This window comes from Bos taurus, chromosome 3 (assembly GCF_002263795.3).
Source record: "Bos taurus isolate L1 Dominette 01449 registration number 42190680 breed Hereford chromosome 3, ARS-UCD2.0, whole genome shotgun sequence".
NCBI lineage: Eukaryota > Metazoa > Chordata > Mammalia > Artiodactyla > Bovidae > Bos > Bos taurus.
The window spans coordinates 53,571,362-53,596,438 of record NC_037330.1 but is presented as its reverse complement, the minus strand read 5'-3'; the positions used below and the strand labels follow the sequence as shown (position 1 = coordinate 53,596,438).

The 25,077-nt window shown below is 40.3% G+C and overlaps 1 protein-coding gene across 1 annotated transcript in view; it reads left to right on the top strand.

Annotated features, from left to right (window-relative positions):
- The window catches only part of LRRC8C (leucine rich repeat containing 8 VRAC subunit C), a 92,870-nt gene that overhangs the window by 51,766 nt on the left and 16,027 nt on the right, over positions 1-25,077 (top strand). Inside the window, 1 exon segment of the mRNA NM_001099039.2 lies at positions 7,224-7,365. Within this exon segment, the coding sequence (NP_001092509.1) occupies positions 7,228-7,365 (138 nt within the window). The 5' untranslated portion in view covers positions 7,224-7,227.

Genomic DNA, 25,077 nt, shown 5'->3' with positions numbered 1-25,077 from the left:
TCCAGATGGCGATACCAAGTTGGCAGCTGGGTCCACCATTTAAAGCATGATGACTTCATGTGCTCACAAGGGAGTAAATGAGGTAGGGAAGAGAATTGGACCAAAGACTAAACACTGGGCACATCAAGGCCAGAGGTCAAGGAGTTAAAGAAGGAACAGCATGGAAAACAAGAGGAAAACCTAAAGGCTATAGCATCCTGAAAGCCAAGAAGAGAATGTCATTTTATACCAGATGCCTCAGATAGAGCAAGTAAGGTGAGGGCTGAGAACTGACCATTAGCTTCAGTTAGCCACACAGATGAATTATATATGTGGGTTTCTTTCCTGTAGAAGTCACATTTGTTGTGCTCAGGAATTATTGAATTTTTAACACTCATTTTTGTAAGGGGCCACTCACTGTGCTATTGATGTGATTACTAGGATCACTTGGAATTGGCTCTTGTTTTCTTGAGCAGTACTATACTGTCTAATGTCTAATGCTATTTTCCAACTGCCAGAAAAATGTGAGACAAAGCACTGGTAGTATATACCCACCTAATAGCCATTGGAAAACAGTGTTAGCAATCAGATTTGAATCAGAGTAGAATATATTTGATATTCTTAAAGTCCTGGGTAATAAATAGAGTACAATTTGTTCTGTATAATTAATTCTTGAAAAGAAGATATTAAAACTCTCCTGAGATGGAGAAGAAGACATTGTTTCAGGGAGAACCAAATAAATGAAAGAAAGAAACTCTTGATTTGCAACTAACTTTACCAATATTCTTTACAAAAAGGATTATAGATCTGTATATTTTTGAGAGGTAACATTTTATGAATAATGAAGCCTTTAAAATGAGTTTTAGTAATAAGTATTTTTTAATTTACTTATTTTAATTGGAGGCTAATTACTTTGCAATATTGTAGTGGTTTTTGCCATACATTGACATGAATCAGCCATGGGTGTACATGTGTTCCCCATCCTGAACCCCCCTCCCCCCACCCTCCCCATCCCATCCCTCAGGGTCATCCCAGTGCACCAGCCCTGAAGACCCTGTCTCATGCATCGAACCTGGACTGGCTAGTTTTAGTAAGAAGTATTTTTAATAAAAGTAATGCAAATGGATTTCTGCAAAAGGATATAGAGGCAAATATATAACAATGTAAAAGTTTATATATTTTTGATTAGATACAAGAATCTTTTGATTTAATTTGAAATGCCATGTTTCTAAAGGCATTATCAGATAAGCAAAAATCTTACATAGTAAGTTAGAAATTAGAGTTGGAAGCAATATTAATATAATCATTTATATTTCTAAAATAGGAAAAAAATATAAATAGAATTATCCTGATTGATCTTTAGGGGAAAAAACTATGTAAACTTAGCAGTTTATTCAGAAGTGGCTTCTTCAACTTGATATGATAACTCTAAAAATGTCACAAATCATTTGGAAAGTACAATGATAATGAGAGAGAAATTGTGTTGTCACTGTAATGCACAAAGAGGGGAGGAAGGTTAGGGAGAGAGGGGAACATATATATAATTATGGCTGATTTGCGCTGTTGTATGGCAGAAACCAACACAACACTGTAAAAAGTTTTTAAAATATTGAAATAGAAAATGGAGGAAAGCACTTAAATTGGTGAAAGAACACAAAATTTTTTTTCAGTTAAGCAAGTGCAAGATTCCTTCACCCTCTCTTTAGTTTTAAGTCAAGAGGTTTTAAGTCAATTCCTATATTTCCTCTCTTCCCCCCCCCCTTTTTTTTATTTGCATCAAAAATAATTCCAAGGATTAAATATGTACTGGATATTGGCTTTAAGCCTTGTGTTATGTTAAAACAATGAAGTCTATATGTGCGTATTATACATGTGTCCACATACATTTATATGTAGTATGTGTGTACATACATATAAGGAAGGGCATGTGCATGCCACATGCACATACACACACTTACCCTAAAGAGGTTAAGGACATTAAGAGTAGAGTTATAACTCTAAAAGTCTGTTTCACCTTGACTGTTTCCTCTGACAAGCCCTCTTAACTAGGCTGTACCAGTATTAGGAAGCAGTAGACAATACTTAAGTTTCCTAGATTGCTTAGTTTGTCTTTATTTTCCACATTAAGAGAATGATGCCAATGAACCACTGAGGACTGGCAGAGCCTCGCCATTATGAGTGCCCTAGGCCTTTGCTTTTTCAAGGCCAGCCACAGATGAAGGAACAGTGAACCTCTACCTCAGTGGTTCTCAAAGTGTGGTTTGTGGAACCAGTCACCTACACATTTTTAGAGGGTCCACAAGATCAAAGATCAAACCAGTCAATCCTAAAGGAAATCAGTCCTGAATATTCTTTGGAAGGACTGATGCTGAAGCTGAAACCCAATACTTTGGCCACCTGATGCAAAGAACTGACTCATTTGAAAAGACCCTGATGCTCGAAAAGATTGAGGGTGAGAGGAGAAAGGGGCAACATAGGATGAGATGGTTGGATGGCATCACTGACTTGATGGACATGAATTTGAGCAAGCTCCAGGAGTTGGTGATGGATAGGGAAGCCTGGCGTGCTGCAGTCATTGGGGTCACAAAGAGTCGGACACAACTGAGTGACTGAATTGAACTGAACTGACAAGATCAAAACTAGTTTTTAATGCCAAGATATTTCTTGCATTTTTCACTGATGGTACAAAATCACTGGTGGGTAAGTCATCTTAGTGTGAATCAAGGTGGAGGCAGCAAATTCTACTGTATACCTCATTGGCACACATTTACAACTTAAAAGAAAAAAATGCCAGTTTTATTTAATGTCCTGGTTGAATCCATAAAAATTATTATTTTAATAGCTCTTGACCCTTGACTACATATTGTAATAATACATGAAGTGATGAAAGGGAAGAATACATAAAGCACGTCTGCTGAATTCCAAGTACAGTAGGTAGGTATCTCGAGGGAAATCTTTATTTGAATTGAAAGTTGAATTAGCCACTTTATCATAATGTACAATTTTTAATTGAATAAAACAACTGATGTTCAGACTTGAGTATGTGGAAGATAATTTCTCAAAATGAATGAAGCGAGCTTGACATTTCAAAGAGAAGAACATAATATTTGCTGCCACAAACAAAATTCAAACTTTCAAGCGATGATTAGAATTTTGGAAAATTTATACACCACCATGAGCTTGACAGGCTCCAGTTACTTAAAAAATTTTCTGATGAAAGCATTAGTGATTTCAATGAATGTGATTTCTAAGTATAATTTGTCAGCATTTGGAAAATCTGCATGACTAAGTGATTCAGTATTTTCCATATTTTCCAAATGACTAATGTTGTTACCAAATCATATATGGATAAAGGGTCCATTCAAAGTTCAAGACTGATGAGTGAGTTTTAACAGCAAGGAGTTTGAAAAGTTCATTAATACAGTTTTCAGGCTCTATACTGCAACTTACCAAGTTAATTTGATATATTATCAAGTTATAGTTATCCACAATTATATGAAAAGCCTGCTAAGATAGTCTTCCCTTCTTTAACTGCATATATTTGATTCATAAATTTCAATCAAAGCAACGTATCAGAGCAGACTGAATGAAGAAGCAGATATGAGAATCCAGCTATTTTCTATTAAGTCCACTGGCAAAGAGATTTGCAAAATGTGAAAAAAATGCCATTATTCTCATTAATTGTCTTTGTTTTGGAGAATATAGTTATCTTTATAATAATTTATGTTAACTTGGAATGAGTTTATTATTTTTAAATGAGTTAATATATATATTTTTAAATTTTCATTTTAATTTCTAATGTAGTAAGTATTGATAGGTATCATCCACCTAAAACATGCTCTTTGAGGTCCTTCTCCTACATTTTAGGACATGAAGGGATTCCCAAGATCAAAAATCTTGAGAACCACAGCTCTTCATTGGTGTATTTTATTCCTGAAATTGTTCCTTGCATCAGAGAACAAGCCCGGTTCCCTCCAAGGTGTACAGGAAACTTATCAAGAAGGAGACAATAACCAAATCTATCAAAAGATGTAAACTGTAGCACAAGCACCATACTTGTTAGTCCTGTCGCTGCAGCTGGCTCGGGTCACTCCTAATTTGATTAGGTGAGCACTGCTCTATGAACAAACATCTGAATCGACTCATCCATTTAACAGACAGTTGCTCAGGGCCTCTTGTTTTCCAGGCACTGTGGTAAGTGATGCGGGTGCAAAATAGAACAAAACAGTAGCTTCTAGGCAGAAAGTGGAAGTTAAGATGAGGTTTAGTGCCAGTCTGTGACTGCCACTGGACAGCTGTGACTAGAAAACATTTGGGGCCATGAGATAATGATCCATTGAGAAGAAAACGGTCCTAAAGTGTCAGGAAAATCAAAATTTGGACTAGTCTGAAATGTTAATAACACTAGGAGTAGGCGAAGTTATTTAGCTTGGGTGGCTTGCCTGAAACATATGTTTTGAAAACACACATATGATAACATATAGGTTCTCCCTTCAAGACGCTTGCAACCCAGTGGGTGAACAAAGTGGAGTTAGGAAAGTTGTGTTTCAGTAAAATGAGGAAATTTTATCAAATGCTGCACAGATGTCAAGTAGGTAGATCATAGGTAAAAGGAATGCCAAGTGGTTGGATTTTCCATGTTATGTTGAGACAAATTACTGCTTAAGAAAAAGTCAGGTAAAGCAGTGAGATGGAATGGAACATATTATAATAATTTCCAAAGATAAACACTAGTGAACCCAAATAAGAGGCTTTCATTTTCTTTAGGCTGTTTATCGTACAGCCTTTAATTCAGTATTAGGGAAGAGAAGATCCAGGGAAAAAAAAGGCTTGGGAAAACAAGCACCAAATGTAGCCTTTCCCTGCTCTGTAATCAGACTACATAACAGTCAGTTCAGTCACTCAGTCGTGTCCGATTCTTTGCGACCCCACGAATCGCAGCACGCCAGGCCTCCCTGTCCATCACCAACTCCCGGAGTTCACTGAGACTCACGTCCATCGAGTCAGTGATGCCATCCAGCCATCTCATCCTCTGTCGTCCCCTTCTCCTCCTGCCCCCAATCCCTCCCAGCATCAGAGTCTTTTCCAATGAGTCAACTCTTCGCATGAGGTGGCCAAAGTACTGGAGTTTCAGCTTTAGCATCATTCCTTCCAAAGAAATCCCAGGGCTGATCTCCTTTAGAATGGACTGGTTGGATCTCCTTGCAGTCCAAGGGACTCTCAAGAGTCTCTCCAACACCACAGTTCAAAAGCATCAATTCTTCAGCACTCAGCCTTCTTCACAGTCCAACTCTCACATCTATACATGACCACTGGAAAAACCATAGCCTTGACTAGATGGACCTTTGTTGGCAAAGTAATGTCTCTGCTTTTCAATATGCTCTCTAGGTTGGTCATAACTTTCCTTCCAAGAAGTAAGCATCTTTTAATTTCATGGCTGCAATCACCATCTGCAGTGATTTTGGAGCCCAAAAAACTAAAGTCTGACACTGTTTCCACTGTTTCCCCATCTATTTCCCATGAAGTGATGGGACCAGATGCCATGATCTTCGTTTTCTGAATGTTGAGCTTTAAGCCAACTTTTTCACTCTCTTTCACTTTCATCAAGAGGCTCTTTAGTTCCTCTTCACTTTCTGCCATAAGGGTGGTGTCATCTGCATATCTGAGGTTATTGATATTTCTCCTGGCAATCTTAATTCCAGCTTGTGCTTCTTCCAGCCCAGTGTTTCTCATGATGTACTCTGCATATAAGTTAAATAAGCAGGGTGACAATATACAGCCTTGACGTACTCCTTTTCCTATTTGGAACCAGTCTGTTGTTCCATGTCCAGTTCTAACTGTTGCTTCCTGACCTGCATACAGGTTTCTCAAGAGGGAGATCAGGTGGTCTGGTATTCCCATCTCTTGAAGAATTTTATCATACAGCCTTTAATTCAGTATTAGGGAAGAGAAGATCCAGGAAACAAAAAGGCTTCGGAAAACAAGCACCAAATGTAGCCTTTCCCTGCTCTGTAATCAGACTACATAACAAGGGCAGCTGTAAAGAGTGAGATTATTGGATCCAAAGATGGCAAAAGAGAAACTTTTTTTTGGCCCTCACTGGCCACCCTTTTTCCTTGCCATGAGATAAGGAAAAATATTTCTTCTCCCAGTAGCTGGATGATTAACTTGAAGTCTTAAATCATAATACAGGCAATGGGATTAAGCCAAAAGATAGAACAGTGCAGGTGAAGAAAAGGATGTGTCTCTTTTCCCAGAGCCTCAGTATACCCTATTCATCTTCTGTCATTCAGAGAGAGAGGCTGGGGCTTCCCTGGTAACTCAGTGGTAAAAAAAAAAAAATCCATCTGCAATGCAGGAGACTCAATACCTGGGTCAGGAAGATCCCCTGGAGGAGGAAATGGCAACCCACTCCAGCATTCTTGCCTGGGAAATGCCATGGACAGAAGAGCCGGGCAGGGCTACAGTCCATGGGGCTGCAAAAGAGTCAGACAAGACTTAGCGACTAAACAACAACAAACAACAGATGTTTCCAGGGAAAATTGACTTCTCAGAGGATTAGTTTGAGGTTCACAGTGAAATATAAAGTGTTTAGGAAATACAGGGGGGAAAAAAATCAAGTCAAAAATCACAGGGACCAAAAAAAAAAAAAAATAGGGCCAAAAAAAAAAGTTCTCCCCAACACCTCCTCCCCACATGAGATGATCCCATTTATCAGAAGAAGATTAGTGGCAAAGTCGTTTGCCTTTCAGGACTTAGTAAATAATTAATACAAACGAATGCTGAGGTTTACACTTTAAAAATAATTCAAAACAAAAAACCCCAAGATGACAAGACAAATAGGAAAAACGTTTTAAAGGATGGGCTGTGCTCTTTCTGGCATCTTCTGGCTCTTTCTGGCATATCTTTCTGACATTAGTGGAAAGGGAGAGACCAGGAAATAACAGGCAGCTTTGGTCATGCTGTCTCTCTGGGCCTTTAGCTTTGGCCCATTGGAGCTAAAGGGCACCGCTGATTGGATAGGAGTTAGTAAAGGTGCTTGCTGTTTTCCATGTGGGGCTCCTTATTTCCTTAAGGGGTGGATCTCTCAATAACTTGTTAAAACCCTAAGTACAGTGACAGCTCATGGACTAATTCAGACCACTGAATACGACAGGTTGGAGCAGAATTTTCAAATGCCGTGAACAGTGCAGTATGTTGTGTGTAAAGATAAATGAATTCACCAGTCACCTCTCTTTTCTCAGAAACATGATTCCGGTGACAGAGTTCCGGCAGTTCTCTGAGCAGCAGCCTGCCTTCCGGGTGCTGAAGCCATGGTGGGATGTGTTTACCGATTACCTGTCCGTGGCCATGCTGATGATCGGTGTGTTCGGATGCACTTTGCAGGTAGGTCAAAAAAGAGGCAGAGCAAGACACTAAGCCATCGAAACCTCTTAAAAAAGTGTGTGATTTTTAACCATGTATACATTCGTTGCTCTTTCTCTGTTTGCGTGTGGTATTTATAATTATGGCAGGGAGCCTGAAGCCTAATTTCCTGAACTTTCCTAATAAGGTAAATAGGGTATTTGTAAGATTTAGCTGAGTTCAAATAGCAGTTGAGTATAGTCAAGTAATATTTGATGTCATGAATATCAAAGGGAGTCCTTTATCTTCCAAAGTTGGCTTTACGGTAAAATATAGCATAGATACCCACAGTGCCATTTACATTCTTAATATCAAGCTTTTTTCTTTATCTCTTATTTTTACTCCTAAGATTTTCTGAAAGATCTGACATTTTGATGAGATGTTTTCACACCCAGTGCTTTAGTTCTGAATTAAAATGTAACTGAATCATAATTTATTCTGTATAGATACTGTACATTCATATGTTGAATCTAGATTTTTTTTTTTTTTTTTTTGCATATCTATGTGTCAGGCACTATCCTTTGTGGCCATAAGCAGTTCATTTCTAGGGGGAAACTAAACAAGCAGTCAGAACAGGTTGTGATAGAGGCTTCTGAAGAGCTCTGAGTGCAAAGGAGGGGAACCAGAAAAATGGTTGCAATATTAAAACTTGAGAACCAGTCAGGAAGAGGGAGCTGGCAATAAAGAAAGTGCTAGGAAGAGGAAAGAAAGCTCTTAGTCATGGATGTGAGAAAAGGACATGACTCCTCTGGGAGACAGTGTGTAGGACCAGCAGCCTTTGGGTGTCTTCAGCGTGAGGGTTGAAGAAGAGCCTGGGAATGGAGTCAGACCAGGAGGATGCGCTTGGTGAGGTAACGTCAGGAATGGCAGTAGAAAGTGAGTGATGGAAACTGAGGCGCCTCTGGAAAAGGCTGACGAGGGGCAGCCCTAAGGACAGGTGCAAACCAGGAGAGAGGAGAGGCTCAGGTGTGGTCAGTGAAGGCAGGTGGTTCAACTAACTCACAGGCTGAGGAGAGAAAAACAGCAACTAGGCCTTTAGAAACCTTAGTGCAAGTGGTTGGAAAACTGAATGGGAGTTAAAGGCTGTGGGGTAGATGCAACTGTCATGTATTGATAGATCTGAGAGGAAAAGTCAGGAAAGAGGGAAGTAGCTAGAAGTGGTGCAGAGTAGAAATAAAGACCTTTTTGTTGTTGCTTTTAATAATAGTTAACATCTAGTGCTTCCTAGGGCTTCCCAGGTAGATGCAGTGGTAAAGAATCCACCTGCAATGCAGGAGACTCAGGTTTAGTCCCTGGGCCAGGAAGATCCCGGAGAAGGCAATGGCAACCCACTGAAGTATTCTCATCTGGGAAATCCCATGGACAAAGGAGCCTGGTGGGCTACAGCCCATAGGGTCACAAAGAGTCAAACATGACTAAATGTCTAAGCACAGTGCTTCCTACGTGTCAGACACTCTTCTGAAGACTTTACATATGTTTTAAATCATTTCATCCTCATACCAACCCTCAGATGTTCTATTATTATCCCCATTTATAGATGCAAAACTAAGGCACCAAGAGATTAGGAAAACTTCCAAGGTGACTGACGAAACCCTTGTTGAAATCCAAACAGTTTGGCCCCAAATCCCTATCCTAATCCCTAACACCAGGCTGCATTTTATTCGCAGGCTGAAAATATTTTGCCTTCCTCCCCACACCGATAAAATGATGCCAGTGAAAAACTAGAGTTTGAAAGAAAGGGCATAAATTCATTCATAAATAAAACAGATAGTTGTTGAAGAACCTACTGTATGACAGGCACTGTTGTACAGGCCAGGCATTGTCAATGTAGGAGATAAAAATAAAAGACAAATTTCCTAGCCTTATAAAATTTAAGTTCTATGGGGAAAAAAATAAGCAAAATCAGTCAGTTATACGCTGATTCACTGGAAAAGACCCTGATGCTGGAAAAGATTGAGGGTGAGAGGAGAAAGGGGCAACATAGGATTGAGTGGTTGAATGGCATCACTGACTTAACGGACATGAGTTTGAGCAAACTCCAGGAGATGGTGAAGGACAGGGAAGCCTGGCGTGCTGCAGTTCATGGGGTTGCAAAGAGTCGGACACAACTGAGTGACTGAACAGCAGCATCAGCATACATGTTAGAAGGTAATAAGAACAATGGAAAAGAAAATAAAGCATACAAGAATGGTAGGAAATCCCAGCAGCTGAGATTAGCACTTGAGGTTCTCAAACAGGGTGCCCTCACCAGGGAGGTGACTTGTGAAGAAGGAATTGAAGTCAGTGCGAGAGCAGCCTATCCAGATATCCGGGGAGGAGCCATCCTATCAGAGGGAACAGATGGAGCAAAAGACACAGTGAACAAAGCAGTCACAGTACCCTTCCCCTTCTACAGAAGAAATTGACATTTGGCTTTCTCAGCTTTCTATCTCAGTTTCCCTGGTGCCTGATACAGTAGAATGTTAATTGTGTTACGAGGCAACATTGCTTATGGCATCAATGGCTGCTGATTGGTCAACTACATCTGGGGTCAGGGAATGATAAAAATGCCTGGTAGGAAGACATAGATGGGATTTCTGTGATTCTGGTGACACCTGTAACTGAGCATGTCCCTTGACACATGAAATATCTATCTACTAAGTTATAAGAATTGTTGGCTCCTTGGGAACATAAAGCATCAAAGTCAGAGTAAATGCAGAACCTGCATACTGTGGATCTCTCTTCCTTGCACCTGAGATGATTGGGGAGGAAAAGCCTGGGGAGAGACTAGCTCTTGGGCGGCAGGGTGGACCACCACACAGATAGTTGTGAAGATTCCCCCCAAAAGGAAACAGCCTGATGCTGCCTGGCTGGCAAGCTTTTACTCCAGTCCTGTTTCCAAGTGATTCTGGAACCAAGTGAGATCTGTTATAACACTGTAAGTTTGAATGTTGAGGTGATGTTACAGGCCTGAAGCAGGGGTGTTCCTCACACACTGAGGGAAAAGCCAGGAGGCCAGTGGGCTAGAGCAGAGTGAGGAGTAGAGTAATAGAAGATTGAGGCCTGAGAGGCAACAGCTGCCAAATCTTGGAGGGCCTGGAGGCAACTGTAAAGATTCTGTCTTTGCTCTGAGTGAGATGCTCTGTGTTTGGAGGGTTGTCATTATCTGACTCAGGTTTTGACAAGACCACTCTAGGTGCTGAGAATACAGTGTGGGGGACAAGGATGGAAATGGGAAAGACTGAGAAGGCTAGTGCAATAATCCAGGCATGACACAGATCAGATGGCTTGGACTAGGAGTGAAGCTGTGGTTCTGGATATATTTTGAATGAAAAAAAATGAGAGTTGCTAGAAGATTGGATTGAATGAGATGAATGAGAGAAAAAGAAATCAAGAATGACTATAAGGTTTTTAGGCCTGAGCCACTGGAAAAAGTTTGCTTTTGAGCATGTTAAGTTTGAAATATGTTACATGTCCAAGTGGAGAAGTAAACAGTTAAATAGAAGACCCAGGAGTTGTTGGTAGGAGAAGAATGATCATCTTCAAGAGGAAGGAGGTGTTGGATCCAGGATCCAGGGGGCGGATTATCATTGATTTGGATAGAGGGAGCACCTTCTACAAGAACAAGAGTGATGGCCACAGAGACATTTTTTGCAGGGAGAGGAAAGACACAGTAAGATGGGAGTGTATGCCCTAGAGCTTCCATGAAGTAGAAAGTGACCCGTCTGCTGAGAGATTGTGGGGGAAGGGAGGCAGCAAGATGCAGCAACGAGGTGGGTATGGCTTGGGGTCCTCAAGGAGAAGGGCGGATTTTGGAATGGCAATTTGGGGAAATAGCAGGAGGAGGGTAACATAGGTCTGCAGGAAGACTCTGCATGTGTCTTACTTTATCGCTATGCCAAGCATGACAGCAGAGCTGCTGCAGGGCCTTGCTTATTAACAAGCGCAGGTGTTTTTCTTATTTATTTATTCTGTCGTAGAAAAGGGAAACCACAGAGCATCTATAAGAACTAGTAGCTAACTTGGAACAAAATAAATGAAAATGGGAGTGTGTATCTATGAAAATGCCATGATGAACATCATTTAGGGATATAGCTGCTGTGAATTCAAGCACAACTTAAGCATCTCTTCCCGAGCCCTGGTCAGAACCATCTTCCTGGAGCATAGTCCCCATCATGTCTCTCTGCTACACAGAAGCTTCCCACTTAGCACCCTGCCCAGCACATCGAGTACCCACTCCTCAGATGGGTGACCCAACATGGAGCCTTCACACACAGGCCTGTTTCATCCTTACCGCCTTTAAGAATATGGATGGCAGTTGACTGGATACCGGAAAGACAATATTAGATGTCAAGGTTCTAAAACATCTGAAATACCCCAAAGGAAGATTGTATCAGAATGTGAAGGCTGCAGAGCTCAGAATTCATATGGGGTAGACCATGGTTCAACAAACATCCCTGCTGCTGCTAAGTCGCTTCAGTTGTGTCCGACTCTGTGTGACCCCATAGACAGCAGCCCACCAGGCTCCCCCATCCCTGGGATTCTCCAGGCAAGAACACTGGAGTGGGTTGCCATTTCCTTGCATCAGAATGTGAAGGCCACAGAGCTCAGAATTCATATGGGGTAGACCATGGTTCAACAAACATCCCTAAGCACCCTCAGTATATCAGGTGTTGTGTGGTGTGCTAGAGACACTGAAAGAGAATACAGTACAGCCCCTGCCCTCAGATTGCTAACACTGTACAGACCATAGGAATACAGAAGCAATGCCATTCAATGTGGGAGCACCTTGATGGTGGTAGACTTCAAGAGCATTAAATATGATGTCATCTTAGCTACTGGAAGTTAGGGACTTGAGGAGGTAAATTTGAGCGAATTCTCAAAGAATAAGCATATAAAACCAAAATATACATTTTTTGAAAAGAGGAATTAAAGGAAAATATCAGTATAAGCAGTAGATTTAGTGTGATTATTTCAGGAAGCCCTCATTGGTGGGTCCTCATAGCCTTTTCAGGGGCATCCTGCTCTGGGTGGGGCATTCCCACAGAATCCAGGATGCTAATAGCACTCCACTGAGTGACACTGGTAAGGAGCCTGTGATAGAATGGTTATGCATTTTGTTTAGCTCCTATAAGGACCCTTGGGAGATAGATCAGTCCCATTTTTCAGATGAGCATTCTCATCTGAAAGGTTAGGTGATGTCCCAAAGCCAAGAGAGATGCAGCCAGGATTCAGATCTCAGGTCAGTTCTCCACCATGTAACTTTCACTCCTGTTTACCCTGCTATGGTGGGATATTATGAAATCATTACAGTTGCAAATAGTAATAGCCAAATTTTGGCTTGTAAAACAGAATTTTAAGTATAAAAATAAGTGCAAGATGACTGAAAGAGAAAATAGAAAGTTATAATAAGATTGGTTTTTTCTGATTTACAGCTTAGGTTCTCTAAAAGATTATTCACTGTACACCTGCTATTAACAAATAATAACTTCTAACCTGTAGTGAACATTAAAGAGACAAGAATAAATTACTAAAGAAAGTAAAACCACCAGTATTCGTATTACAAATGAAAGTAATGTTCCCGAGGGGGAGAATTTAAGCTCTTTATTTTAGCTCTGCTGTGATAATCCTGTTTAATGACTGATAAATTCATAAACAAAGGTTCTCTTTGAAGCTCAAAATCCTTTCCCATTTCTAAGGGGATCTTACAGTAATCACAATATGTTTTTATGCCTTGATTTTCCCTTTGTGCAGTAAAAGTGCAGTCATTCATTATGATCATGTTTATAAAACAAGATAACTCTTGGGATTTGAAAACACAGCAAAACAAAATCTCAGTAGGGTTAGAAGAGTACTCATTGGTGGTAAAATAGGATTCCAGCAGCTTTTTTACTGTTTTATAAATGGTCTCTTCCAATAGCGAACAATAGTTCATTATCTCTTTTTTTTTAAATCATTATACAGTTACCCTTTTACTTTATTTTTAAAATTATTCTTTAAATTGGAGGATAATTGCTTTACAGTGTTGTGTTGATGACTGCCGTGCAAAAATGTGAATCAGTCATTATATATATATATATATATATATATATATATATATATATATATATATATATATCTCCTCTCCCTTTTGAGCCTCCCTCCCACCCCACCCCCATCCCACCCTTCTAGGTCATCTCAGAGCACCAGGCTGGGCTCCCTGTGTTATATAGCAGCTTCCCACTAGCTAGCTATCTTACACATGGTAATATATATAATTATCTCTTTATTCCAAAAGAGATGGTATGCATATAGCTTTAACACTATGCAGCTTTGAAAATACTGGGGAAAGGAGGAAGATACTGTCTTGTCAATGGTCTGTCTTGTCAATGGTCTGTTGATTCTTGCCTTGAGATGTGAAGGGATCAAAATCAATATTTGTCTTACTCATCTGACAAATATTTATTCATTTCTGAGCAAGTGACTAAATTCAAGGCTGCCATGGACTAAGAGCACGCATAAAGAGCATTCCTTAGATTGTATCAGTCCACATAACAAACAAATATAAACTCATTGTAAACCAGAAGAGTGTATGTATCCTATTTCTGTATAGTCACACACCCTCTAGGGCCAATAGCATAAACACCCAACCTTGTGCTATAAACAATACTATTCAAATAATTCAATAAAATAGACGAAATCCTGAAAGGTCAACACGCTGCTTCCTGGAAAAATAAGATTGCTTTAGATCTCTGCTCCGTGACTCCAGGTTATCTTATTATGACCAAATCCAAAACAGCCCATGGTCAAGCTGTTACCAAATATAGAGTTAACAGTTAGAAACCAGCAACAGGAACTGGAAGATAAGCCCCCTGGAAACCCTAGGGGACTGCTCTGTGACTGCTACACAGGAAAGACATTTCCTGCTTTCTGAATTAGAGGGGAAAAAGCCAAGAGAATGACTTAAATAACTTGAAATCACCTACAAAAAAATCCTTATAGACTAAGCCAATGGCCAGGAGCAAACTGTCCAGCAGAGTCACACTGAGAAGAGTTTGGGACATCGGAGCTTGCTGGTTGGAGTTGATCCTCACTTTTAGTTTTGCTTCATACTCAATTGCTTCTCTGGTTTAGAACCATCAGCATCAACTCCATGGCAAATTGCCTTCAACTGAAAATACTCATAGGCAGTTCACTGGAAAGCACAGGTGGTAAAAATTAGTGATTTCGGAGTAGTTCATTTTTAAAAACATTTATTTGGCTTTGCCGGGGCTTAGTTGCAGTACGTAGGATCTTAGTTACTATGTGTGAGATCTTTTGTTGCAGCATGCAAACTGGGATTGAATCCAGGCCCCCTGCATTGGGAGCTTGGAATCTTAACCACTGGACCACCAGGGAAGCCCCCAGAATAGTTGGATTACAGGCCCTGAATCCTTGCTTCTGCCTCTCTCCCCTAATCCTTTGTCCCATACTACCCAGGATCTCTAGTAGATTTCTCCTTTGCCAAATCTGAATTTACAGATGGAGACTCAGAAATTCTTACTTAGATTAGCCTATTGTTTACGGTGAAATTCAGAATCCTAATATAACAGCAGATAGTACCAGTGGGGAGGCTTAAAATGAAGACCTCATCTAAGATATGTTTTATAAAGCTTCTGTGTACAACATGTCACCATTCTACTTCACTCTTTGGGGAATATAAAGCAAAAATCATTTGATGGTGAAAATAATTTTAAAGATCAACCTTTCTCATCTCATCATGGTGGTGGATGCTGTGAGAGAAGCACTGTTTCAAAATCCCTGTTATATCTGGTAACAAAAATATGCCTTAGTTAGGATTCCCTTGGTATGATGGTTTATTCAAACTGATATTTTTTCTTTCCTAGAACTTTATTTCTTGTCATCTATCACCTTGACAACTTAATGTGCAGTGAATTCCTGACCACAAGAATAATATATGAGTGCCTTTCACTTCCTTCTCTTGGGTTTAACACAGGACATGAATCTAAATGCTTTTCTTAGACCATCTGATGCCGCCCAATGCCCCTCAGTGAATGGGGAGCGTTTCCTTTTATTTCACTATTATGGATTGTTGTGACTTTGTTGCCTATTGATTGTTTAATAATACATCTTTCCCTCAGCAAATCACTGACAAGAGAATTGAATTTTTTCATCTGTGAAGCAACTGAGATTTACTTATACTTAGTCTCTTGTTCGGAGAAGGCAATGGCAACCCACTCCAGTACTTTTGCCTGGAAAATCCCATGGACAGAGGAGCCTGGTGGGCTGCAGTCCATCAGGTCACCAAGAGTCAGATACGACTGAGCGACTTCACTCTCACGCATTGGAGAAGGAAATGGCAACCCACTCCAGTGTTCTTGCCTGGAGAATCCCAGGGACGGGGGAGCCTGGTGGGCTGCCGTCTACGGGGTCACGCAGAGTCGGACACGACTGAAGAGACTTAGCAGTAGCAGCAGCAGTCTCTTGTTAGGACTTCCCTAGTGGCTCGGTTCTGAGAAGGCAATGGCACCCCACTCCAGTACTCTTGCCTGGAAAGTCCCATGGACGGAGAAGCCTGGTGGGCTGCAGTCCATGGGGTCGCAAAGAGTCAAACAGGACTCAGCGACTTCCCTTTCACTTTTCACTTTCATGCATTGGAGAAGGAAATGGCAACCCACTCCAGTGTTCTTGCCTGGAGAATCCCAAAGACGGTAGGGCCTGGTGGGCTGCCGTCAATGGGGTTGCACAGAGTCGGACACGACTGAAGGGACTTAGCAGCAGCAGCAGCAGTGGCTCGGTTGGTAAAGAATCTGCCTGCAGTGCAGGAGACCCAGGTTCAATCCTAGTCTCTTGTGGATCCTATGTTGTAAATCACCAAAATCTGTGTTTAAAAATCTCTGTTAAGCAGGTTTATCATGAGATGGAGGCAGATAACCTTGTATTTCTAATCGGGACCTTTGATTTGGAGACCCTCCTCCATCCTCTCATATGTCAGGCAAGCAGATTCACTCCTCCTCCTCTTCCCTCACTGGGTTCCTCCCCAAGATCCCTCTTTCCCATTTCCCTGAGAACACTGAGCGTGTCTAGATCTTCTCGGCCTACACAGGGCCTCTGTGCTAAGGATTAGGCTAACACTTGGCACTACATTTTAATTGCAAGGCTTGTAAGTTCCTACATTATATCTGGAATCTTATATTTAACATACATAACGTGTGCTGTTCTTTTGTCCCCATGCTACTGTTTTTCTTTGTAAAATCCTGCATTTTTGTTATTTTTATTTTACAGTTCCTATTGTTTTGGAACATCTGGCCTTCCTATAGTTTTTTTTAAATCTAGTATTATTGTTTTGTATTTACTTTAATATAAACTATGAAATAAAACACTCCCAACTAGAAAGATACATATCAACTGAAAGATTTAACAAAATATAAGATCGCACTCACAGTGGCAATGAAAGCTATTAAGTATCTGGAAATTAAGCTAATCAAGAATACACAAGAACTTCACTTCAGTTCAGTTCAGTCGCTCAGTCATGTCTGACTCTTTGCGACCCCATGAACCGCAGCACGCCAGGCCTCCCTGTCCATCACCAACTCCCGGAGTTCACCCAGACTCACGTCCATCGAGTCAGTGATGCCATCCAGCCATCTCATCCTCTGTCGTCCCCTTCTCCTCCTGCCCCCAATCCCTCCCAGCATCAGAGTCTTTTCCAATGAGTCAACTCTTCGCATGAGGTGGCCAAAGTACTGGAGTTTCAGCTTTAGCGTCATTCCTTCCAAAGAAATCCCAGGGCTGATCTCCTTCAGAATGGACTGGGTGGATCTCCTTGCAGTCTTCACTAATAGCTTTTAAATGCCTCATAAATGACTTATAAGACAATTTGAATAAATGGAAAGACATTGTGCCTTTGGATGGCACAAACTTGACATTAAAAAGATGTTCAGTCCTCAAAAATTAGTTTGTAAATTCAAAGCAATATTAAGAATATTCTAGTTAGTTTATTTTTGAGAAACTTGGTGAACATATGTCAAATTTATATGAAGAGTGCTCACTTGTGGTGGTGAAGGGGAATAGAATGATATAAGCTGATAGAAGGAAAGAAAAGAGAGAAGGAAGAGGAGGTGGGGAGGGAGGGACTTTGCAGGAACTGATAAAATACAGTGCTTGGAGGAATATGGAAAGTTCAGCCCTCTGCCCCTGAGGGTTCCCTTGCCCACCACACACGCGACAAAACGCCTTGACTATATAAACTAATTTCTTCAGATTTCCTTTATAGAATATGGGTCAGAAGCTCCATCTAATTCTCATCCCTTTCCCAATTGTAAATTTCTAAATCTCTGTACAAATATTCTATTTACAAGCAGGAAATTTCCTAACTCTAAATTTCACAAGTGGGTACGTCATTAACTCTTAAGATGTAGCATCCCCGTTTTTCAAGAGCAAAGCTCTAGCTGAAAGAATGACCTCTAATTGTTGGGAATAGAAACCTTGTAAGACCAGGCCTCATCTGTAAGGTTCATTCATGTGTCCCCGGAAGGAAAGACAGTAGCGGTCCTGGATAAGCAAGTACTCACCAGAGTTCATTCTGTGGAATGACAGGATGAGTGAGGAAGAATTCACGAGACATTTTTGCCATGTGCTAACGTACAGTGAGCATTTGTGTGCCAAGTCGCTTCAGTCTGTCCGACTCTTTGTGACCCCATAGACCATAGCCTGCCAGACTGCTCTGCCCATGGGATTCTCTAGGCAAGAATACTGGAGTGGATTGCCATTTCATTCTCCAGGGGATCTTCCTAATGCAGCAATCGAACCCGTGTCTGTTATGTCTCCTGCATTGGCAGGCAGGTTCTTTACCCATGGTGCCACCTTAACAGCCTTGAAAAGGGACTGAGACCTTTGAATTACTGAGATACTGTGCTTATTTCCGGGTATTTTATATCATAACTTAAGAGACTGTGACCAGTACAAAAAAGAGACCAAAAACTTGTTCGAGACCTAGTTGAAGGTACACATAGCCTAAAGCTGAGAAAATTGATGAGATCATGAGAAAAGATAGCAGGTACTCAAAGGGCTGCCATGTGGAAAGTGTAAATGGTCTAAACTGATTTCATGTGTCCTAGGACACCAAACAGAACCAACAACAGAAGTTTTAGAAGGAAGATTTTGGCTCAGTACAAACCCAACTTTCAAAAAGTTAAGCTCTTTCTGAAAATACCATGTTCAGTTGTGAGTTTCCCGTTACTGGGAAACTCACAGAGGGTGAATGGCCTGGTGGAAGGGAGCCTACAAGGACAATCCACGTGTTGAAAACTGTGGGCATTTGTCCGCTACATACGATTAAGTTCTAGGCAGTTCAGGCAGTGATAAAAATGACAAGGCCCTACCAAAAAAACATCAACTGATAACATTTAAAATACAATGTCAGGTGTATTTTAAGTGCTTTGTGAAAAAGCAGTGTAAGGAGAGAGAGAGAGGGGCCCTACTTTAAGTAAGGTGGTCAAGGAAGTCCTCTCTGAAAAATAAACATTGGAGCAATACCAAAGGAGCTGCGATGGGGAGGCATGGGGGTATCCAGAAGAAGAACATTCCAGGCAAAGGAAACACAAGAGGCCAGTGTGCCAGGTACAGAGACGGGACAGGCAAGTGTGGTGCTTCCACTGTTTTCTTGCTAGGATCCACTGTGTGAGGCTTGACATCAGTCTTAACCTAAGTGGAGTATTACCACAAATGTCAGGCACCTGAGATTTAAGCTTCAGAGTTGTCAGAGTTAACACAAAGGATTTAATCCTGTAGTATGTAAAATCTGGGACCTTATAATCTACCAAAGCAATTAGTATTACCTCTTTGTTGACAACTAATCACAGTGTGTAGAAGAAAATACTACCATATCGCATTGTCCATTCAAGACTTCAAGTTGCTCAAAGGCAGGATCTGTGTCTGGTACATCTTTGTACCACTTTTATTCTTAGACCTAACACACAAGAAATGTGTGTTGAGTGAATGCATCAATTTGCTTCAGCAGCTCTAAGAATTTATTAACTGTCTTAGTAAAAACAATTGTACAAACTCTTAATTTAAAACTGGATCATAAACTGATGGAGGAAAGCTTTGTGTGGTATAATTAATGAGAGGTGATAAAAATCAGATCTCCCCTGAAAAAAAGTAGAAAAAGCAGCCAGTAGCAAGTGATCTTTCTTTAGGAGTATCAGACATTAAGCACAGCTCTCTGCAGAACTGGATAGGAATTCAAGGAGCATCCTCTCTAGAACAATTATCATAAACCCAGTGCTGGAGAAAGGAGACAGCCCCTTAAGCTTGAGCAATAAACTTGAAAGAAAAAATCCTTTGAGGATGTACTGCAAAAATGTGCTAAAAATAGATCAACTCCTGAGTTGTATGTTATGTGCCCTCACGTGCTAGAAAACTACAATCAAAATTGTGTAAAAAAAAAAAAATCATGCTTTTATGGCAAAGAGGCTTAAGAAACTGTAGACATTGAGGCACCTTGGAAGAGCAAGTTACAGAATCACTGCAGTGAAACTAATGAAGTATATTTTTACAGAACCAAGAATTTGTTATGTTTTGGCCATTTGTGGTTGTTTTATAATAAAGTTGAATGCCATGGTGAAAATCAGGTTTTTCTTCCGTATGAACTGTCCATTCATACGGATGTTGGGTGGAGAAATATTTTTAGGGCATCCCAAACTAAACCTCATTGTGAGTGTTGACTGAGTTCTGTAATGGTATTAGTACTTGACCATGTACCCATGAAATAGATGTTACAAGCTGCCTTGAAAGTCTAAAAACCTCCATGTTGTGTTGTGGGAAAATGGTTTCTTCTTTCTAAACAACCAGATATCCAACAAACTTTTGAAGGCTTGCTTATGGTCATTAACTATTTAGTATACTTTAGTCTTTCAGACATTAAAAAAAGATTATTTAAAATTTAGTGGTTTCTGAGTAATGATGATATTTTCATGATATTGGTTTATTCTAATCTAAAAAGGTCATTCTAACCTAAGAAGATCCTGCACTAGTTAAAATTCTTTTAAAGAAATAAAAGTAATAGAATTTCAGAATTGGAAAAGAATTTAGAGGTGATTTAGTACAAGTTCTCATCCAATATAGAAATCTCTTTTACAGCATCCTTGACAAATTAATATCTGGTTTCTATTTGAGCAAATTTTGTAATAGGGAGAAATGTGCTGTTTAATCACATTTTTGCTATGAAACTGCAAGTAAATCAGTACATATTTACTGAATGTTGACTAGGTTCCCAGCGCTGTTAGATATTATTGGGAGTAAAAATAATTTAAGGCCCCATCTCTTAAGAAGCTTAAGGAATAGTTGGAAAGCAAAGTAACACATTCATTTATTGTACCAGTTTATTCAGTATATGGTGTTATAGGCACTGTGCTAAGTTCTGATAACACAAAACTTGCTCTTGGCCCTGAAGATGTTTAAACTGTTGCAAAGATAGACGCTCAAATACATCCTTCTAACACACAATATAGTTGATGGGGTGTGTGTGTGTGGGCGCGTGCACGCGTGCATGTTCATATTGTAATGACCATAGATTGCAATAGCTGCCAAAGAGGAAGAATAGTTAAGTCTACCTGGGGAAACCCAGTTTCTTGATATTCTGTGTAGGATGGTTTAAATTATATTCCTGAAAAACAAAAAAAAAGTGTTGTGGTGTGTTATAAAGAATAAGACCTGTAAGGCAAAATAAAATTTAATAAATGTCATGTGGAAGTGTCTAGCAAGTAAAGACTTTCAACTTTTTAGATGTTAACAGTATTTTATTTCTAAGAATAAAGAAATAGAGGCTTTGAAATGTGTACATCACTGTTCATTGTGTAATAGCAAGTTAAAATCTTTAGGCTCCCTAAGAAATAAACTATTCTAACTGGCAGTATTAGAATTAGCTCCTTTAGATTTGAGTTGGTATCTCCCTATTGGGTACATTAGTCTTAAGAGCTGACGAGATTCTTTGGACCAATACCTAAAACTAAGGCTGTGTAATCTTAAATTCAAATATGTTAGCTTATGTTTTGGGATGTTAATGTAAGCTTTTAAAATGTTGGAGCTGGACTCACGAAATGCCTAATGCATGAAGAGACAATGTTGTAGAGATCCTCTTCTGAATCACTCTTGTGCATCATTTGTATTCGTCAGCTGCTTAATTTTAAACTTTTAGAAATTCTGTAGTATCAGCCACAAATCTTTTGTCTAATAAACAGACCATCAACTGCGTCATCAGTTTGCCTTGTAAGAAACCTCATATGCTCCCTGGAAATCTTAAATCTGGGTTAATTTTTATAATTTCAGCTAGGTCAAGTAAAATTAAAGAGAAAAGTTGAATCTTTCCCCAGAGCTTCAAGCAAAAAAAAAATGGGGACTCTGCCATATGATGTTGGGTAAAACACATGTCCTTTCTGAGCCAGTTTTATTAAATGAGCAGCATTGGCATCATTTTCATTTCACAGATGATGGGAGAAACCTAATGGTAAAATAGAAATGTGTTATGTTTAGTCTCTAACTCCAGACTTCAAAAGCCTTCTCTTCATCTGACATTTCTAGATGTCTTAGGTGTGATTAGTTGAGTCTCTAGCAAAGAGATTGAAAGATGTCTAAGATCAAGGTCCAAATGCCCAGATCTTCCCTCTCACAGCTGTCTGCTTCCCTCTTCCAAAGGATCTGCAGGAGCTATATAGGCAAAGGACAGACAGACAAAAGAACATTTGATGAAAACTAAGTTGTGGCCCCAGACCTCACTGTCACTCTCCCAGTGAGCTGGGCCAGAACTCAGATAAGTCACAAGGACTTCCTTTGGCTAAACACTGAAGGCTGAACCGGAAGCGGGTGGGAGAGCACAGGAAGCCTCCTTTATCCTCTTTCCCTGTACTTTAATCTCTGTCTCCCTGGAGCAAGAAAAGGGGAAACTGGGCAAAGAAGAGACTGGGTGAGGAGGATCTCTTCTGAGCAATCCTCCCCAGGCCCTCCCAGGGTATAATCCACTTCTAAGAGGGGGGCAGCTCCAGACCCACCTATCACATCAACTTCACAGAATAAGAGAGACTTCAGAGTGATGACTCCTATGAGAAGCTCTAAAGAGAGACTCCAAACAAACTAATTCCAAGAGAGCCCCTGCTCAGACTCAGAGCCTTAACCCCCTAACCCCTTAAGCACCAAGGTTCAATGCCTTTTCCTTTAATGTTACCATCTCTACCAGCCCTCTTTCTCCTGGAAAGAAAAAAAGGAGGAATAAAGTAGAGTCTTGAGTTCTGCCCAAAGATCAACCATCAGATGAGTTAGGAAAAAAGAAAAAAAAAAAATCCACAGCTGAAATTCACCTTATATGGTAAAAGATCTATTCGCCTGGAATGTGTGGAACCAAATTAATGGTATTTCTGGAGTCCAGATAGCTTAACTTCCAAAAAAACATAAAATGATTGGGAAAAAAAAAATTCTCCAACCATCCATCACACCTAAATGACTAAGGATTGGCATGACTCTTGCCTTACCTGCAAGCCTTCTGTAATATCATGTAATTTAAAGTGTTTGTTGCTCAAGCATGTCCAGCTCTTTGAGACCCCATGAACTGTAGTCTCCCAGCTCCTCTGTCCGTGAAATTCTCCAGGCAAAAATACTGGAGTGGGTTGCCATTCCCTTCTCCAGGGGATCTTCCCTACCCAGGGATTGAACCTGGGTCTCCCGCATTGCAAGCAGAATCTTTGCCATCTGAGCCACCAGGGAAGACCCTAGTGATGTCACAGCAAGATAACAGCTGTTCTCTCCTGTAAATGATACCATCTTTTCTTTCACATAGATTGAACCACAGCCTGGCAATTGACATCATTCATTTGCTGAGTAGTAGAGCAAATTATTCTTTGATTACTATAGAAAATTTCTGAAATAAATTACCATTTTTTAAAAGATTCTTTTAGTAGTTCTTTGTCTATTTGGTTGGTGCCAGTGGTAGAATTCTGTATCTCTGGGCTGTTTGTACATTGGTGTGAATAGTCCAGAAGATTATGTTTCTCTGGGACTCTTCCAGTTTCTATCTTAACTCCTGCTCACAAATTTGTCAGTGAACTACAGGGTGTCCAGAGATAAGTCAATTGAAAACAGAACTAAGATTTCAGTCCCTGAGTGTTGCTTCAGAAAGAGCTTTTTCTTCATTATTTCAAGAGCATAATTTTAAATATTTCAAAATTCTAAGCAACAGAAACAAATTGTCTTGGTTATGAATCACTAACAGTATGTTCCTATTGTTTATCCATAGTTTTTGTATATGCACTGAGTTTTCTCATATGGTTTTGACCTTGAAGCGAATGCTTTCCACTTAAGTCGTGATGGATGAAATAATTCATTAACCTACTTGGCTTATCTGAGGTTATTGATATTTCTCCCAGGAATCTTTATTCCAGTTTGTGCTTCCTCCAGCCCGGCGTTTCTCATGATGTACTCTACATGTAAGTTAAATAAGCAGGGTGACAATATGCAGCCTTGACGTACTCCTTAAATGTTGCTTCCTGGCCTGCATACAGGTTTCTCAAGAGGCAGGTCAGGTAGTCTGGTATTCCCATCTCTTTCAGAATTTTCCACAGTTTATTGTGATCCACACAGTCAAAGGCTTTGGCATAGTTAATAAAGCAGAAATAGATATTTTTCTGGAATTCCCTTGGTTTTTCGATGATCAGCGGATGTTGGCAATTTGGTCTCTGGTTCCTCTGCCTTTTCTAAAACCAGCTTGAACATCTGGAAGTTCGTGGTTTACATATTGCTGAAGCCTGGCTTGGAGAATTTTAAGTATTACTTTACTAACATGTGAGATGAGTGCAATTGTGAGGTAGTTTGAGCATTCTTTCACATTGCCTTTCTTTGGGATTGGAATGAAAACTGACCTTTTCCAGTCCTGTAAAACACTGCTGAATTTTCCAAATTTGCTGGCATATTGAGTACAGCACTTTCACAGCATCATCTTTCAGGATTTGAAACAGCTCAACTGGAATTCCATCGCCTCCACTAGCTTTGTTCATAGTGATGCTTCCTAAGGCCCGTTTGACTTCACATTCCAGGATGTCTGACTCTAGGTGAGTGATCACACCGTCGTGATTATCTGGGTCATGAAATTTTTGGACAGCTTTGTACATTTGTACTCTTGATGAAAGTGAAAGAGGAGAGTGAAAAAGTTGGCTTGAAGCTCAACATTCAGAAAACTAAGATCATGGCATCCGGTCCCATCACTTCATGGCAAATAGGTGGGAGAAACAGTGGCTGACTTTATTTTTCTGGGCTCCAAAATCACTGCAGATGGTGATTGCAGCCATAAAATTAAAAGACACTTACTCCTTGGAAGGAAAGTTATGACCAACCTAGACAGCACATTAAAAAGCAGAGACATTACTCTGTCAACAAAGGTCCATCTAGTCAAGGCTATGGTTTTTATAGTGGTCATGTATGGATGTGAGATTTGGACTATAAAGAAAGCTGAGCGCTGAAGAATTGATGCTTTTGAACTGTAGTGTTGGAAAAGACTCTTGAGAGTCCCTTGGACTGCAAGGAGATCCAACAAGTCCATCCTAAAGGAGATCAGTCCTGGGTGTTCATTGGTAGGACTGATGTTGAAGCTGAAACTCCAATACTTTGGCCACCTGATGCAAAGAGCTGACTCATTGGAAAAGACCCTGATGCTGGGAAAGATTGAGGGCAGGAGGAGAAGGGGACGAC